Source organism: Cricetulus griseus (genome assembly GCF_003668045.3).
Source record: "Cricetulus griseus strain 17A/GY chromosome 1 unlocalized genomic scaffold, alternate assembly CriGri-PICRH-1.0 chr1_0, whole genome shotgun sequence".
In the NCBI taxonomy this organism is placed as follows: domain Eukaryota; kingdom Metazoa; phylum Chordata; class Mammalia; order Rodentia; family Cricetidae; genus Cricetulus; species Cricetulus griseus.
In genome coordinates this window covers 143,449,838-143,469,137 of record NW_023276806.1, presented here as the reverse complement: position 1 = coordinate 143,469,137, position 19,300 = coordinate 143,449,838, and the positions used below count along the sequence as shown (strand labels likewise).

At 38.5% G+C, this 19,300-nt stretch overlaps 1 protein-coding gene across 5 annotated transcripts in view; it reads left to right on the top strand.

Annotated features, from left to right (window-relative positions):
* Positions 1 to 3,319: 3,319 nt before the first annotated feature.
* Kcnc2 (potassium voltage-gated channel subfamily C member 2) overlaps positions 3,320 to 19,300 on the top strand; it is a 180,175-nt gene continuing 164,194 nt past the window's right edge. For all 5 annotated transcript variants that reach the window (XM_035451539.1, XM_035451537.1, XM_035451538.1 and 2 more), the window contains exon 1: positions 3,320 to 4,006. In XM_035451539.1, coding sequence (XP_035307430.1) covers positions 3,320 to 4,006 — 687 coding nt within the window. The remainder of the gene's footprint in view (positions 4,007 to 19,300) is intronic.

Here is a 19,300-nt window from a genome sequence, read left to right as displayed (position 1 = left end):
TTGATGCAACAGAATTTACATCTTCATTTCCCTCCCTATAAGTTCTTTTCACCATTCCCCTTTAATTGTTGGTCCTCTCATATATTTCTCCAGAATAAATTGATATTATGAAACTGAAATCTTTCACTAGTGATTTCTGTCACCAATAAATAAAAGTTGTCTTTCTATAGTCATATGAACTAGTATTTAATATGAGTATTTCTTTTATTAAAACTAAAAGATACAACTTATGTAAATAATTTTGCAGTTAATATGCTCTCAGTAAATAGTATCTATTATTAGAAATGCTCGTGTTACTATGATTATTATAGTTCATTTACATTTAAGCTAACATCTTATTCTTATTTTCTGTATTGGACTTCTGACATTGAAGAGACAAGAAGAGATTATGACAAGAATAGATTGGATGGTAGAACTTGGCAATTTTTCTAGCAATTGGAATTTACTTTTTTCACATCAATAGTTAATCAAAAATGTCCCATAGTTATTCCCACATGCCAATTTGGTAATATCTCAATTGAGCTCCTCTCTTCCAGGGCATGGCAAAGTTGACTACTGAAGCTAACTTTGTCACCAAATGATAGCATGGAGGGCAATGTTTGTTTTTCAAAGATGTCTTCTTCCACTTATACCCTGGTACTTCCCTTCCTTGTTGGATATTGATCCTAACAATTTCCATGGAATTGTAGAATAGTACACTTCTTAGCTGGCTCTGGCTCCTCCTCTATTCCACCTACCCTCTCTGTCTCTCCTTGAAATGTATACATAAATACACACAGAGGACATACTCATTTTGGTGATGTGATTAGTATGAGTTGTATCATGCTTTCTCCAGGACTATCTATTGAGTCGTAATGTCTACTACTTAGAGTGTGATTTTATTTATAAAAAGACTGGGTCGTTTTAGAGGCGATCAAGTAAAAAATGAGACCATTATCATGGGTTTCCAAGTAGTGTGTTGATATCTTCATGAAAAGTGAGAATTTGGGTACAGAGACAACATGCTCACAGGAAGACAGTGATGTGAAGAGATGTAGGGAGAAGACAGTCATCTTTAAGTTGAGAGCTGACCAGATTATACTTTATCCTCAGGGCCTGCAGAAGGACCAACATTGAATTCTGAAACTGTGGGACAATACCACAGTTTTGGTATTCTGGGTAATCCCTGAAGTCTATAATGCTTAGTTGTGTCAGGACTAGCAACTAACAAGGCCCAACAGATAGTTGCTTTAAGCAGGATGTGGCTGATGAGAGTGTTGCTTCTTGCTTAGTTATTTCAGACAAAGGAAGCTGAAGTTGTACTTTCTGGAGCATTCTTTCCCCGGGATCAACTTTTAAAACTTGTTTTGTTTTATATAACCGTGATGTGGTGACTGGAGACCTACATTTGAGTGAAGAGAGAAAGTGAATCTCCTTTTCCACTGTCACCTGTAAGCAGACCCCTCCTGCCAGCTGTCATTAAGGGAAAGATGCAATTGGCTTTAGATTCTCTCTCACTTGTTGGGAGTGGTGGGGCAGTGGGGTGACCGGGTGTGGAGAATGGTGTCTAATGAGTGCAGGCAGAAGCTCCAGAGAGGGCGAGGATGGAGCTGTTCATCCTAGATTCCCCAGACCCACCCACCCACTGTGTAGCTGTGTGCTCAGGCGAGTGGTACTGAAGGAACAGCTCTAGCAGAGGCTGCTTTCGGGCGGGGGTGGGGGGAGGACCAAATCTGTAGATCCAAATCTAAGCTGGTCGCCTTCACTTTCAACTGGGTGAGCTCCCCCAGTCGTCCCCCCCACCCCCCGTCCTCCGGTTAGTCTCCTCTCCAGGCACAGCCAGCTGGGCTGAAGGTCTGCGGCGGGGTCGGGCTGCGCCAGCTGGACCCGCCCCGAGCTCCATGGTTCGCCCAGCCCCACACGATGGTGACTCTGGGCGCGGAGGGTGGCTATGGGAGAGCCGGCAGATCTCAGCAGCGTGAAGGCGGGGAGCGCAGCGGGCGGCGGGCGGGGACTTTCTCCTCGACCTCAGCACCCGAGAAGCGGCTCAACCACCTGAACCCCAAAAACGCCAACAAGTAGTTTCTCCTTTGAGAAGGGCGGCTCAGCTGGCCGCAGAGACTCCGTCCGGCTGCAGGGAAAACCTCATTCACTCGGAGACCCAAGAAGATCCACTTTTCTCCCTGTCTCCTTAAGGTATCCGGGGGACCAGGAGGGGGAGAAATGAAGGGCGGTGCAGGCGGGCATCACCCCCCCCCCCCCCACCGCTTAGCTGTAAGAATGTGGATGCGAAAAGCCCTAGGGAGAGACTGGAAACTGCCGGTCTTCCAGCTCAGGGAGCCAGGGGGTGTGCCTCCTGCGGTTTCTCCTGGGCTTCACCCCTCCTCGAAAGCAACCCCCTGGCTCTCCAAACCCAAGATGTTTGTTTTTCTTCGGAAGGGGGGAGGGGTGGGATAGATTGCTCACTTTTGTCCTCAAAGATGGATCCTAGTTAGTCGTTTCCTTTTCCAAGTACTAATAACATTAGCAACAACGATAACAGTAATGTGGAAAGGAAATTGGATGAGGAAATTAGTCAGAGGTCTCCTTGGTGAAAGGCAGCAAGCAGCAGGGACGTGTGTTGTTGTTGTTGTGACTTCTGTCTCCAGTTTTTCTGCCTGGTAGGTGAGGGGCAGGGGAGTGAACCGAGAACAGAGAGAGCAGAGAGAGGGTACTCCCCTAGCGCTGATGATCAGAGAGCTGTCCAGGGTTGGTCAAGGGTATGCAGGCAGCTGGGGCACCCGAGGGTCCCGCTCAGCACTGCTAAGTTGCTTTAGCGAAGGAACGTAACTCCCTGATGGGGAATTACACTAAGACCAGGAGAGGGGCTGAGAGAGATATGGGATAGTGGGGAAGGGGGCTCATCTAAGGAGAGGAAGAGACTGGAGCAAAGGCTGGTGGAGAAAAAGGGCTGACGACTGAGCAGTGGCGGGGTTGGGGAAGAAAAGAGGGTCTTAGGGACTCAAAGCAGGCGTGATGTGACAGGGATCGAGGAGAAACTTGCTGGAGGGCAAAAAGGAAGGAGAAGACTTTGTGCTGCAAGAGAAAAGGTTTCCTGGAAGGTCAAGGAACACTCCACTGTTCTTCGTTCTTTGGGAACCTGGGCCAGTCATGATGCAAGAGGCGGGGACAGAACTGAACACCAGGCTCCTACTGGGAGGGCCCTTCCCACTTGCCAGCTAGGCATCTTGGCACCCTTGGGTTGAGGCGGGGGTAGGTGGGGTCATGGTGAGTATATGACCCACGAGAGCTTTAACTTGATGCTGTGTTCGCCTTCCCCAGTCATGTCTGAGCCACAGAGATGGGCAAGATCGAGAACAACGAGAGGGTAATCCTCAATGTCGGCGGTACCCGGCACGAAACCTATCGCAGCACCCTCAAGACCCTTCCTGGAACTCGCCTGGCCCTCCTCGCTTCCTCCGAACCTCAGGGCGACTGCCTGACCGCCGCGGGTGACAAGCTGCAGCCGCTGCCCCCTCCGCTCTCTCCGCCGCCGCGACCGCCTCCCTTGTCCCCTGTCCCCAGCAGCTGCTTCGAGGGCGGCGCGGGCAACTGCAGTTCCCACGGTGGCAATGGCAGCGACCACCCTGGGGGAGGTCGCGAATTCTTCTTCGATCGCCACCCAGGCGTCTTTGCCTATGTGCTCAACTACTACCGCACGGGCAAGCTGCACTGCCCCGCCGACGTGTGCGGGCCGCTCTTCGAGGAAGAGCTGGCCTTCTGGGGCATCGACGAGACCGACGTGGAGCCCTGTTGCTGGATGACCTACAGGCAGCACCGTGACGCGGAGGAGGCACTGGACATCTTCGAGACGCCTGACCTCATCGGGGGCGACCCTGGTGACGATGAGGACCTAGCGGCCAAGAGGCTGGGCATCGAGGATGCTGCCGGGCTGGGAGGACCCGATGGCAAGTCTGGCCGCTGGAGGAGGCTGCAGCCCCGCATGTGGGCCCTCTTTGAAGACCCCTACTCATCCAGAGCCGCCAGGGTAAGACCTGAACCTAGCACTGTTCCCTGTGGCTTCAACTCTTCCAACTCTCCTTGAAACTTTGGTTCTTTCCTCCAACAGCCCCTGAGATGAAGAGGAAGACAGGAGCTCAGTAGAGATGGTTTTCAAGGGGTTTCATGTAGGGTAGGGAAAACCCAGTGACCCTTGTCCCACCTTTCTTTCCACCCCCCGTGACAGTCACTCCACCGACCTCCCACTCAAATAGATTTACTTTAGCAGGTGGGACCGGCTGTGTCTTGATGCTGTTGCTATGCTCACCTCAGCTTTTTCCTTAACTTTTCTTGTTCCAACTTTTTCCTTTAGCTAGGATGTGTTTCGGGGTCTGTTGCCCATCCTGATGTGACATTTTCAACGAGGCCTGACTCTCAGATCTGACTCACCAGGGCAGTAGTTACAGTAAGGATCTAATCTGAGGACAGAGAGAGAGGAAAGAGAATCTGTCTGTGTGACTGGGTGGAGCCAGGGTATGCAGGGAGGATCATTTTGAGAGGAGGTTGCTTCTGTCCTCTTTCTTCCCAAGGGAGAAGACCATGTTGTTGCCAGTTGCTGCTCCTGATGGTCCTGCCTGCCCCCGGGGTCAATTCTCCAGTTGGGTACCCTTCTTCTTAGGTGTATCAGTGTTCTTTCAGGTTGACTGTGAATCTATCATCTCCTTGACCTGTCTTTTATAACCGAGTAGCTCTGGTTGTTGAAAACTTTCCCTGACATGTTATACTATACTTTAACCCTTAATGTTTCTTTTTGGTTTCTCATTTAACTGTGTGATTAAATTTACTCCTGTCTTTCCCAGTTAACTTCCCAGAATCTCTTGAAGTAATTAGAGACATCACCAATTATGGTGTCTCCAGTTTAAAAGAAAAATAGAAATACAAATAACCAAAAATAATACAGTGTATGAATTAGTTTTAATTATGTATGAGGACAGAACACTGAATTTAGTCAATCTTTGCAACTACATATGTGTTGTTTTTGCTACCCAGAAAAGACCCTGACCCCTTCAGGATGGTAATTCTCCCTGACTAAGTTTGGCTCTATTTTCTTGACCAATTTTCTTTGCACAAAAGAAAACCCTGCATCTTAGTTATTGCACTGCTATCTTCTCAGGGAGATATGCTTCTGACACTACCTCAGAAGTGTACACATCTGTTTTGTTTTCAGGCAGAAGTAGAACACAAAAGAGTCAATGTCAAATAGTGATGATCTCTTGGGCCTGGTCTTTGAAGCCAGGAATAAAAGCCCTACACTTCTATATTCAAACATTAACATTAACTAATTTTGCTTTTAAAATTATCCCTTAGTTACAAGAAGAGTTTGCATGTTAAAAATGGTTATTGGTAGATGTGCATGGTGGTGTATGACTTCAAGTTCACTACTTGGGAGACAGAGGCAGGCAGATCAATGAGTTCAAGGCCTGTCTGGTATACAGAGCTAGTCCAGGGCTACACAGAGAAGCCCTATATCTTGAAAAAAAAAGTATGATTGATATCAATAGACTCATGATTGTTACTCTCTCTTTCTCTTTCTCTTTCTTTCTCTCTCTCTCTATCTCTCTATCTCTATCTCTATCTCTATCTCTATCTCTATCTCTATCTCTATCTCTATCTCTATCTCTATATCTATATCTATATCTTTCAGCTAAGTGCCACTGTGCTCTTCCTCCTGGGTGGTTAAGGAGATAATTTGATTTTGTTTTCAGGCTCATCATGTGACCATTTTCCTCAGTTTGTGTATAATAAAATAGATGGATGCTTTATTACCTTTCTTACTGATAACATAGCATGATATCTTCAGCTTGTCTTGTATTTTATTGTAAGCCAGGTCCTTATAACTAAAAGTTTAATGCCCAACTTTTATTGTTACTATGAAATTTGATACTATTGATTATTAGCCAAAGGGTAGTTCATTGACTTGACAGTCACTTAGATTTTGTTGTAATTATATGGAAGATTTGACTTGTATCTGCAGATGAAGAAAGAATAAAGAGATTAGCACAAGGTCAGGAGCAGGTAAGAACATCAGCTGACAGTCACTGGCCTAAAATTTGTTTTAGAAGTCACCTAGAAAAGACCTTCTCCGTTCTAAATGAGATGAGAAAAATGAAGACCCAGATGTTAATAAATGGCCAAGGTCATACGTCAAATTGTTAGCTGAACCAAAATTATTCTAGTGGTGTCATGACATTCTCCCAGCCCCTTTCCACAAAAACCTCTGATTGTAACTGACTAGACTATGGCATTTCTGCATGTCCTATTGCTCTTGTGATGCAATGCTGCCCAAGACTTTAATTAGGGTTCCCATCTGGAAGGGTCATTTTTGACATTTTAAAATCCATACATTTTAGGGCTATGGCTGGTATAAATTTTACATGGCACCAGTCAATAACAGAATAAAAATATGTGAGAGCTTTGCTTCTTTCATGAATCCTGCTGCAACCTTCTGCCTGTTATTGGCCAGTCAGTGTCCGATATATTGCTTTTCTTTCCAGACTTTGAATTCAGGAATGCACCTCTTCGGATCACTAAGGGTTACCTAGATCAGAAGGCATACATTAATTCATAAGTGAATTAATATTTGAGCCTGAGCTAATAATATCAAACAATTTCTTCATGTAGAATAACACTGAGCAAGCAACAGGGTAAAACAGTGCTCAAGTGCTGTGATTCCAGGAACCATAAAATGATTATCAAGTGGTTTGCATCAGCTGTGGTTTTATGTCACAATCTCATTCTTAATAAACTTAAGTGTTTTTATAAACTTTCCACCTTCACATTAGCTCATATTTTTATTGAAATGTGTAGATGAATAATTTTAACTGAACTTCTTTTTCAACTTTTATACTAATTCCTTTATTTGCTTTATAATATTCCAATATCAAGGAGATTGGTGCAATTTTAAAATAGTTCTGCTTTATTTGTACTTTTTATGACCTACACTGTCACACTAAAACACTAGCTATAGGAAATAGTAATTGACTTCTATGACACTGTAATTTTGCCTTTTGTTGGATGGCATAGAATTTTAATTTATGATATAAATAGATATTTGAGAGATTTTGGCCAATAAGTTACTCTGTCATACATATGAGTCCTTTTTCTCAATAAGAAATGTATAAAAATGCTGATATAAGCCGTCATGGGAATCTGTTGCAGAAAACTGATCAGGAAAGAGAGGAGAGATGGTTCTGTTGATGATATTGACAATATTTGCAAATAATGAAGAGCAGGGAGGGATGCATTTGTGAAAGCATTATGTACTGTATGCTTCCAACTCAACATTTACAGTTTAGAGTATTTAAGATGCAGTATAAGAGGACACAGGAAACATACATGTCCTGGTAGATCTCCTAGATTATTTTCTAGTTACTATTACTCTAAGGATAAATGGCCAGGAATATGAAACATATCAAAGGCATGTTTACAATTCTAAAGTGCAGAGGGGGGATTATGTTGATCTCTGTTCTTCCACTTTTTACTTTGTGGATCAAGAGAGGTGACTGACCTCACTTCTTTTTGAGAGTGTGACCCCTTTGTGGTGACTTATGAGTGTCTCTAATTACCAGATAGATTTTTCACTTTTCACAGCTTGGTTCAAAAAGGATTTTTTTTGAATGGTCATATATAGCTTGATCACAAATGATGGTAGCCAGATATGAATTTCTTTTAGAAAGCTTGTTTCTCCAGGTTGTATTTATTATTTAATTGTTCTAGACTAAAATCTATGTCTCTTTGTTCTCAAAAAGTTAATTATTTCGTTTATAGTAAAACATTTCCCAAAGACATTATCTGAATTAGAAAAACTAGCAAGACAGGAAAGCGTTTCAGTCAGAGACCCCGAAGTGTTTTCCTTAAGTAAATAAACAAATAAATAGCTCACCTTTCTCCAATTGCTTGATTTTAAGAACTATATTCTAGCTGTTGTTATAATACCAATAATATTACATATTTTTCACCCCAGAGAGCCTGTTTGACTTTACATTCTCTTCTATCTACCATTCAAATTACAATGACAGCTCATGTTGCCAGAATTTAGCCTGTGTCGCTATCTTCATCTTCCTCAATTCATCTTGGGTGTGTTTTTGTCACAATGATTTCCCTTAGTTAAAAATATTTAGCTGGCACTATGAATTTCAGAATAAAAGTTATGCTACTTAATATGACAATTAAGATTTTTATCATCTAGCTGCTACTTATACCTTTAAAAAAGCTTCAGTATCTTTCATTTGGCTTCAAAAATAGTTGACCAACACTGGCACATTTGGATAGGTCAATTAATTAGTTTGGTCTTGGCGATTTAATATGAGAGCTCTTTTAATCTTGGTTTTTTGATTTCAGAATAACTTATAACCCTTCCCCAGTATAATGAAGATTGTATTTGTATCAAACAAGTGAACCATTAGAATGTGGCTAAGTTTCTTCATTTTTTTCTCTATTAATTTTGAATCATGGCCAACTGTAGGACAACGCAAATCCAAGTTTATGTCCTTGAAAAGATGTTGCGATGTCTGATTGTTTACATTTTCAATCTAAGCATCTTTTGACCTTTTCCTGAACACTAGCAATACAATTAATAAATAATACAATTCTAATTAGCCTAATGTATTGTGATGATTAATCAGGACCAGAGTACCTGAGTCTCAATATATAAGTAAAGGAACCAAGCCACTTATTAGTTCTGTTGTATTTTTGGTAGATATATGATCACACACTAAGAGAGTTGTTTCATTGCTGGGTACCACTTGTACCAAAGATGAATGGAATTGGACATATTGTGTGATTTTCATGTATATCTTAAACAGCCCATTTGTAGGCTCAAGTTTAAATAATTAAATGAGAGACAAAAAAGTGTTTCTTCCTGTCAAGAGATTACATGCAAAGTAAATAAAAATAAGGAAATGTTCAAGCTTGTGTGAAAATGAAAGATCAAATTTTCCCATTTGAATATCTAAATCACCATGATTTATTTTTACTATCACAAATAAAGTAAATGTATTTTTCAAGTTTTATATGTTTTGAACTTCTAGGTCATATATCCTTTTTTTATTATGGCAACATTTAAGATATGTCTAAATGAAATAGCAAAGGCATTAAAGATAAATGCATGTCTCCAGAAGGAAATATAGAGTGGCAAATATTCTAAACAATAACCATGAATATATTATAGAAACACAATTCAATTCTGCTTGAAGTTTTAAGGGCTTTTCTTTTAGAACACTTCAGACAGTGTTTTATGATAAAATAACATGGTTTGTTCCTTGGTCCACAGACTGAAGGGTGGCAATTTTAATTCTATGTAGTCCATATTTTCACAGAAAGTGAATAGTGTGTGGGTTTGGAGGGGATAAGAGGTAGAAGATATATATATATATATATATATATATATATATATATATATATATATCTGGAAAAGAAATCTCTATCAGGAGCCATAAGAACTTTGCTCTTATAATGATTGTCAACACAAGTTGAGGTCAGTCCATCCTCCCATGCCTTACTCCAATAATTAAATAATAAATAAAACTGAAGATGACGTATTGGACCAAGATAGTACCCAAACATCTTTTCGTCTCTAAGGTTTAGATGTTTGTAGGGTAATTTTTGCTAAAGATCCTGGGTAGGAACAGCATGTCTGTACCCATTCTGACTGCACTCCGAGAACTGTCACACCAATAAGGTAAACCAGAATTGATTTTTTTCATTTGTAACTTTCTGCCCCTTTTTTTCCCTCTCCCCTTACAGCTGTTGGGTAGCTGCTGCTCTGGTTACCATAGAAACAGGTTAGCTCCTAGCTTCCTGTTTCCATTGAAAACAGCTTTCTCTTAACCACATATTGATCTCAGGAAATCATTTTTGCTGTGGCTCTGTCATGAAAGCCATAAAGATGATCTGCTCAGTCATTTCCTAGGTCTCAGATTCAGTGCAGGTGTAGCTCCATCCACCCACAAGGGTAACTGATTAGATAATCTCAATTTTATTTCCATTTGAAAAGTGCCTTGGCAAAGACACCATCCTTTTCTCTTTCCCATATTTTATACAGCGGGGAGAGTCTTATTCATGTGAGGTTTGTGAAATGTGTCTAACACATTTAAATGTTTACAAAACTGTCAGAAATTCTCCAGTTTTCATCTCCTTCATAACCTCGTTTATCAGAGTGAGTGTGGAGAACAGTGTGCTGTCTGGCACACTTGAAAGCTAAGATTTAATGTGTTCATTTATGAAGACTTTCAAAATGATATGTATGTTTATTATATAGGGCTCTGCAGTTTTCTTTTGAGAACATAGTCTATTGCAGAATACACGTGTTTACATCTAGAAAAAGATGATAGATACACTGTGGAGGAACAAGTTTATGTAATTTTATATGGAAAGGAGATGGAGGAGATTTGTAGGAATGTGTTTTTAAGTTTCAAGAATACATTAGGCATTTGATATATCTATATATATATCTATGCAGATATATATCCCAAATATGTAATATATATGTATATATACATATATTCCAAATAGTTTACATTTGATACATATATATATATATATATATATATATATATATATGTATATCAGATGTCCCAAAAAGACATATATATTTACAAACACACCACACACACACACACACACACACACACCTCCCAAATAGAAACTGTTTCCATAGGACTTATGCCTGAGAAATGCAGTAGACTTTCAATGTTCCTCAGGATTAGATTTGGAAGAAAACTCAGTTATCTGTCCCAACTTCCTCACTTTGAAGAGACAACTGACAAGTTCTGCCGATGACTAGTTAGTGATAATTGAAGGGCTAGACTTAAGATCATCTGACTTCTGGGTTAGTGTTCTTTTCTATTCAACCTTGGTTGCTCGGTCAATCCTGTGCTTCACATTGGCTCACATTTAGCCACTGAGAAGCAGCAAGTATGTTAGGATGAGTAATGTTAATCTCTGCCTAAAGTGATCAATCTGTGTTTGTTGAGCAAATATCAGGCAACTGCCACTTCCGTAGGGACCATCAACCTTAGATGTATCCTTGCAGTGCTGCCTTCTTCAGTCTGCCTTCCTCAGTCCCACCTTCTATCTTTGCACTGCCTTTAAAGCCTCAGGGTTAACCTGACACACAGACCTCCTTTTCATCCTCAGACTCTGAAAGCTTGACTCCTTGGTGTCTGTTCAACTCTTCTTAGATTTTCTTTGAGGTTTTTTTTTTTTCTTTTATAAATGTGATCCTTGTTCAACTCATGGGTGATGGATAACATATTTTGTAAAGGGTAGTCTTTTCAAATGTAGTTAACCAGGATTACATGTTTATACTGGGATAGCTAGTGAATAGGAAAGATATAATGTATTTAAGGCTAGTGGAACTCTACATTTGAAGGTGGACATTATTGTGAGATCAGTAAAATAAAATGCATTTTTTCCTGAACCATTTCATGATGGTCAGTTAGTTGAAGGCCTATAGTTTGATTGTAAAGCAATCAAACTCTAATTTTGTGAGTGTCTGACAGAATTCATTTTATAGGAATCAGTGCAGAAAAACTCTGGGAAAAATGCTACTGTTCATATGAAGCTAAGAGACCTTCAAGACTGCTCTAGCAGTTACCGGCTCTCTCCTGAAACTTGACAATGATAAGGAAATCTTCCAATATGATAATCATTAGAGCCCAGTGGGTTCAGAAAATCCCATGAAGAAACCTCAGGGGTATCTAATTTATTCTTCATGTTCTTGTGTGTGAAGGTCTATGTTTGTGTGTTGTCAGAATGTACTGTCATTCTTCATGCATCTAACTAAATATTTAGATTTTGTTTAACCAGACAATTGTATTGTTAACATCTTTAAAAAAACACTGAAACAAATGCTAAAACAGTCTATTGGGGCGGTTCTTTGTTTTTTTTTTTTTTTTTTTTTTGAGATCAGGTATCATGTAGTTCATGCTGGTCTTGAATTTATTATGTAGTTCAGATGATCTTGAACTCCTAATCATCCTTTCTCCACCATCCAAATATTCCAAGTACTAGACATGAGGGACATGCCACCACACCTGGCCCAAGACAATCTTTCTTAATAGATACCTAGTGATTTAGTAGCAGTAGAAAATGCTTCCCTTTAGTTGCCTCTCCAGAAAGAGGCTTAGAGACAAAAAAACAACAACATTTGGCACACATATTTTTATTTTTATAAATGTTTCGTCTAGATTAAAAAATACTTAGGGAATCAAGGGAGGGAAAATAATATAAATATATTTCAGTTGAAACATGTTCAAATATTTAGTAAATAGAAAATACACTACTTTTTTAATAAAACAGAATCATTTTAAAGATTATCCACACACTCAAATAATATGTTTAAATTTAAGACTACATGATAATGAATTATGTTCATACAAAACAGCTTTGGTCAAATAATTGAGTATTTGAGTGTTTTTGTAGGATGTATATCAAAGTTCATGCCGGAGTTCTTAAGTATACAGCCGAAATTCAGATATCAGTTGTTTATTTTAGTAGTTTTGAGTTTATGGATTTATTATAAAATACTATTTACTAAAAGAGAATATTGTACAATTATTATATTGATGCCATAGTAGCAATCATGGGGTGAATAAACTTTGTTGTTTTCTACTGATGTTTTTAATTTTGGATAAGATTCGTAAAACTAGTATTTAAGGAAAAATAACAACACAGTTACTATGGTTTAACTTGCTCTTAAGTTGTCCATTATTCAGGCATCTTGCAGAGAGAAATGACAGAGCAATAGCAAAAGATGTGAGAATATCTGCCATAGAACCACTCTTTCAGGTAGATTAAGTAGAAAACAGGCAGAATATAGCTACAACCTTTTCTTGTCTATAAAATTGAGTCTGAAGTAACAGTACGCTTTGATGTGTCCTATACCTATTAGAATTGTATGATGAGATCAGAATGAATCTGTCACAGTCCTGTCATGTGACCAGCAGATGCAGCAAGGTTGAATTGTTGCATTTATACTATGAATGATAAATATTGGTATTCATCTTTAGTCTCAAAATGGCATATATTGTACCTTGCTATGTAGAGAGATACAATTCAAACAAATTAATGACATAAAATTTAATTTTAATATATTAGACTTCAAAGACATTAAATTGATTAGTCTTTATGTAAAAACAGGGTTGGGTTTAATTAATTTTTCTAAATTTTCTATATACTACTAACATTTTAGTTGCAATGTACACATTATCAGATTTTTATGTTTTTAAATTTAATGTTCTGTTTTAAACATGCTTTTTCATTATTTTTGGATAGCATTGATTTAATGAACCTCTGATTCATCTGTCTTACGTGATTTCTCTTTGACATTTGATTTCTAGAACTAAGCATAATTATCAGGGATCTTCATATAATCCTTCAGCACTGGGTTTCCTTGTTGATAGCCTTTTGTGTTTTCTGTACCTTGGTCTGCATTTGTTGGCTGATGAAATAGAGTATTGTAAAACATGACGATATTCTCATTTAACTGAGAACCAAGTGAAAAGCAAGAATCGATGATCTTAAATGCTTTTAATTTTGTGTCTCTCCACTGACAATTTCTTCAACAGTTGGCCGGGACTATGTTGCACAATAAGAATGCAAAGCAAATTGAGACTTGGCATTTGGCTTCAGGATACATATTTGAAGAAAGAGAAAGATCTATAAATGAATAGTTACAATATCATGCATTAAATACTACATACTTTAGTGGAGATAGTGGTATAAGGTAAACACATAGAGTAAGGAGGAGCTATGCTGTTGTGTAAAGTAGACAGCATTTCTTGATTAAGTCCTAGAAGATACATAGATATTTGCATATAACCAAAGGGAAGGTCGACAAAGTAGTGGAAACAACATGGATGCTTCATAGTGAGAATCACAATAAGTAACAATGTATAATAGGGAGGTCAGAAGGTATGGGGTATAGTAAAGACCGGACATTTTAGCTTGGAGCCCTTGCTTTTAAACTCCTTATCTTCTTTGGCTTTCCTTTCAGATAAGGTCATGCTATGATCTTTGTGCTATACATGAATTTGAGCATCATTATTAAGCAGTTTTCTCGATTTCTGTTTTTGTTATAGATTCATAGCACCCAAGAAATGTTTCTTATCTTTTCAAAAATTTTCTTTCTGTTTTAAAAATTGAGCCAGAGCTCTCACTCTGTAGCCCTGGCTAGTCTGGATTTCATTATGTAGTCCAGGCTGACCCTGAGCTTTCAGCAATGCTCTTGCCTCATTCTCTCTAGTGCTGGGGTCACAGATATGAGCCATTACATTGAGTGTCTTTCTTATTTTTTGCTCCCTTTCCATATTATGTCATATTCTAATAGATAAAATGCCTTTATGACTCATTTGAAGATATTAATTTTAGGGAATTGAAAAACTTCTCTTTCATTCCTGGCATTAATGCTAATCCCTTTCTGAAAATTATTATTTTTTTTGTTAACCTTCTTGTATCTTAAGTGAGTGATTCTCTTTAAGTGTCTTTTCTTCTGATGGTCTGAAGGTAACTGTGGTACAGTGACTGTGGGTAAACAGATGATCATGTGTAAGCATACATGATGCAAGCATATGAGCATTTAAAGTGGGTGCATAAGACCAGATGCTTGAATCCAAGGTTCCTGCAATAGTTTAAGAAAGTGTGACCGGGAGACAGACTTTCATGCTTCTTTTTCTCCATGTACTTGGAGGTAACACATGAGTTCTCTCTACTTTCCTCTGTCATACCAGCCTATTCATGGAGGAGTGAATTTCCTTCTTGATTCAGGGGGCTGTTTTGAGTTCTCTATTCTTATGGAAAATACAGTCACCAGAGGAAGTGGGGCACATCCTGAACAGTTACTCTACATCCAGCTCCCTTACTATGTTTGCAGCATCTAAATTTCAAGTTCCTCTAGATTACACTGGGCGGAGATGGCTAATCCTAAGCAATACTCTCAAAGTTGAAGAGATGGCTTGATGGTTAAGAGCTTTTGATATGCAAACATGAAGACCAAATTCTGTTTCCATCAGAAGTGGCTGTGTGGGTGTCTATAACTCAAGCACTGAACTTCCCGGCATCAACCTAGCACTGGGTTCACTGAGAGACCCTGTCTAAAGAGAATAAAGTGGAGACAGCAAGACACTTGATGTCTTCCTCTGGTTTCTTCTCATACAGGCATGTACACTCTCACACAGGACACATATATACATATGCATATACAAATGTATACACACACAGATACAAACAGACACACATAAATCTCTCCTGTATCTAATACTGAATTGAATTATTCTTTATTCAAACTGCATCTCCACTAGTTCAATTCTGTCTGCTTCATATCGAAATATTTTTATTTAGGACAAAGCAAATTTTTCTGATTTTAATCTTTGTGCTTTTGTTAACATTTTAAATGGGATTTGGATAAGGGGTGAGGTTATTGTACTAGAATTAAATTGTAGTTGGGTGATTTTGTGTGACACACAAAGGGAGGACCCTAAGGAAGGGAAGAATTGAGGAGTGCATAGTTAAGGGAGTTCATCTTTGTGAGAGTGTTGTACATACAGTTCGGTTCCACAAACTTGGATGGATGGTTGACTAAGCATCTTGACAATGTTAGATAACCTTTTGATCCTTGGTTGTAGATTTGTATAACAGTATATACTCAATGCCATCTTCAACATACTAGTAAGTATTAAGTGTTCATTTAAATGTAGTGTAACATAAAAATTGTACCCTTATGTAGGGTACTAATTACGTAATTTATATATGAATCAGTAGTCACTAAATGTTAGGCTTGGGCATTACTGTACTCCAGTATAGATTTTATACACACTATATACTTAAACTATATTATATTCATACAAAGTTCTTTTCATCAGTAATAAACTTACTTTAGTTCACTTTAAATACTTTAATTTTTTAAGCATTTAACTTTGTAATGAACACATAGCTTATGACATGGATATACTGTGGAGCTGTATCATGTTCTGTTTTCTTTCTTTTTTTCTCCATAATTTATTTAGTTCATAAATAAAGTCATGCACAATTATGATACAGAATACAATATGTTCACAATGGCATGGCTAAATTAAACCAATTAACATGTTATATCACACATATTCATCATTTTTGTTTTGAGAACACTTAAAGTATACTATCTCACAACTTTTAAAATATAGCATATTGTTATCAACCATATTTATCATGCTCTCAGTAGACCTCAAGACTTCACAGAGTCCATGCCTCTTGTCCAACTGCAGTTTTATATCCTTAAACCAATCGTTTCCCCATTGTTAAAAGACCCACAATGAAGCCTAATAGCCACAATTCTGCTCTCTGTTCCCATAAGTTCATCATTTCTAGGTTACACATAAAATTGAAAATTGTGTGACATTTGTCTTCCAGTGTGTCACTAATTTTTTTTTTGGCAAGCATATAACTTTACTACTTACACAAAGATGAAATCAGATTTGCATGCACAGGTGAGCACTCACTGAAACACCTTGGATTCATCACATATTTGAGTTTCAATTAGCTAATATATATATATATATATATATATATATGTATATATATATATATATATATATATATATATATATATATATATCAATAATGGCAATATGTTATGCATCAATAGCAGCAACAGCTTTTCCAGGTTCTGCAGTCCTTTGAACAAAATGGTAGAGACACCCAGCACACTCCATTTTAAAAAAACAAAAACAAAACAACAACAACAACAAAGTAAAAAACAGAATCCAAGAAAACAGCACAGTTCTGTTACTCTTGTGGTACTTGGCACCATTTTTTTTTTAATTAGTTTCTCAGTCATCATCTGGGAGGAAACCATTCTGAGCAACATCATTAAAAACAGCTCTGATAAAGCATGGTCACTACTATGTATCATAAAGCAGGTCCACATATGAGTGAGTACATATCATGTTTGTCTTTTTGTGATTGGGTTACCTCGCTCAGAATGGTTTCTTCGAGTTCCATCCATTTTCCTGCAAATTTCAAGATTCCATTGTTTTTTTTTTTTTTCTGCTGAGTAGTACTCCATTGTGTAAATGTACCACATTTCTCTATCCATTCTTCGGTTGAGGGGCATCTAGGTTGCTTCCAGTTTCTGGCTATTACAAATAATGCTGCTATGAACATGGTTGAACATATGTCCTTGTTATATGAATGTGCTTCTTTTGGGTATATGCCTAGGAGTGGAATTGCTGGATCTTGTGGTAGACTCATTCCCATTTTCTTGAGGAGTCGCCATACTGATTTCCACAGTGGTTGTACAAGTTGGCACTCCCACCAGCAGTGGAGGAGTGTTCCCCTTTCTCCACATCCTCTCCAGCATAAACTGTCATTGGTATTTTTGATTTAAGCCATTCTGACAGGAGAAAGATGGTATCTCAAAGTTGTTTTGATTATCATTTCCCTTATGACTAAGGATGTTGAACACTTTCTCATTTGTCTTTCAGCCATGTTTTGTTTTCTTATAACCTGAATCTATAAGCCTGTTTCTATTTTCTATTATTTCTTAGGCATTTTTACTTTGTATATTTTTTGTTAACACAAATGTGTTAATGGGCTTAGGGTTTGGATCATAAATATCTCCATCCTCCAATGTGCCTTTTGCTCTGCAGGGAGGCTTTACCAGGCAGCCACACACATGGAACTGTCTTCTCTTGAAGACAAAGTCCCCTGGAATGGAGCTGTTCTACAGTTAGCTATATTTTCATGATATAAGTTGTACATTCTATAAAAATGACGAAAGTCTAGTGTAGCACCCACATGACCCAGGAATGTAGTTTGCTATTGTTATGTGAAAATATTATTGTGATCTTTTTACTGCTGACATCAAGTAGACTTGTTTACACCAGTGTTACCACAAATGCATCATGCTACAACTTTATGATGGCCACCATGTTATGTTATTACTAGGTGACAGGAATTTTTCAGCCCCTTTATAATTGGATGGGCACAACGTAGCATGTATAGCTCTTGTTTGGCAAAAACCCTATTATGTGCCACATGATTGTATATGCCCATAGACTTCTTGTCTTCACTGGTTATTGTGTTGTGTAGCAGATGCTCTTGCATCCTTTTTGTTCCCCATATTTATGAATAGTAGGTGGTAATTTTCCTTGTACATTTTTTGAAAATAGCAATTATATATGTTTATGGGGCATAATGTAATGTTTTGATATATATTTGTAATGTGGAATGATTAAATCAGGCTAATTAACAAACAGCATATCATGCTTATTTTTTGTAGCAAAAGCATTTAAAATCCACTCATTTAGCAGTTTTGAAATATAATATGAATTATTTATTGTAACCACCATACTGTGCAGTGGATCACTGAAGCTTATTTCTCTCAGCAGGATTTTATCACGGTCTGAATAACTTTGTGATTTTCTTGCCTACAAGGCTGTTTTCCTCTTTGATTCTTTCCCACAAAGGCAGTACTCCTTCTCTCTTTTTACCCCATATTTCCCCCACTTTTAAAAAAATCTACTCTAGCCCCTGTACAGTGTGTAATTTTAAGTCTGGTTAGACTAGAATTTAAACATTTTCTGAAAATTATCAGTTGGACAACACTAACACTTTAATTTGTCACCTACCTACTGAGAAGACATTTGTAAGAGCCATGAACTTTGATCACTCAACAGATGCCTGTGAATCTCCACAGAAATTATGCCCTTAAGTTGAAAAGATGTTTACATATTAGTGTGCTTTAATTTTACCAGAGGGGCAATGCCAGTGGGAGCATATGTCAAGTCCTCATTAGGCAGAGATATATCTGCCTAGCAGTGACAGATGACACTGGTTGTCCTGCTAAGTACATGAAGTAAGACCTTCAGTGAAGGACACCGTGTCCTCAGGAAAGATGTGAGAAATTAGACATTGCAGTAGCAATGACATCAGACAAGGAGATCAGGCAAAAATGTTTCTATTTAGCACACTCTTGTTACTTTGCTGCATTTAGCAAATTAGGACTATCCCAAGGTGATTTCTACCCCCTTATGATTTGGGATAAATTATATCAGATGAAAGAAGCAAAAAACATTCATATTTAAAACAGCTATTCCCAGATATACCAACTGAGCTCAAACAATATCAGGATTTTTTTCCCAAGAAATTATTCTTTTTATTAGTTCAAATTAGAAACAAGCCGGCTTCACATGTCAATCCAATCCCTTCTCCCTCCCCCTGCCCCCCCCACCAGTCCCCCACCCCATCCGCCCTTTGCTTCCCAGGGAGGGTAAGACCCTCCATGGGGGAATCCCCAAAGTCTGTC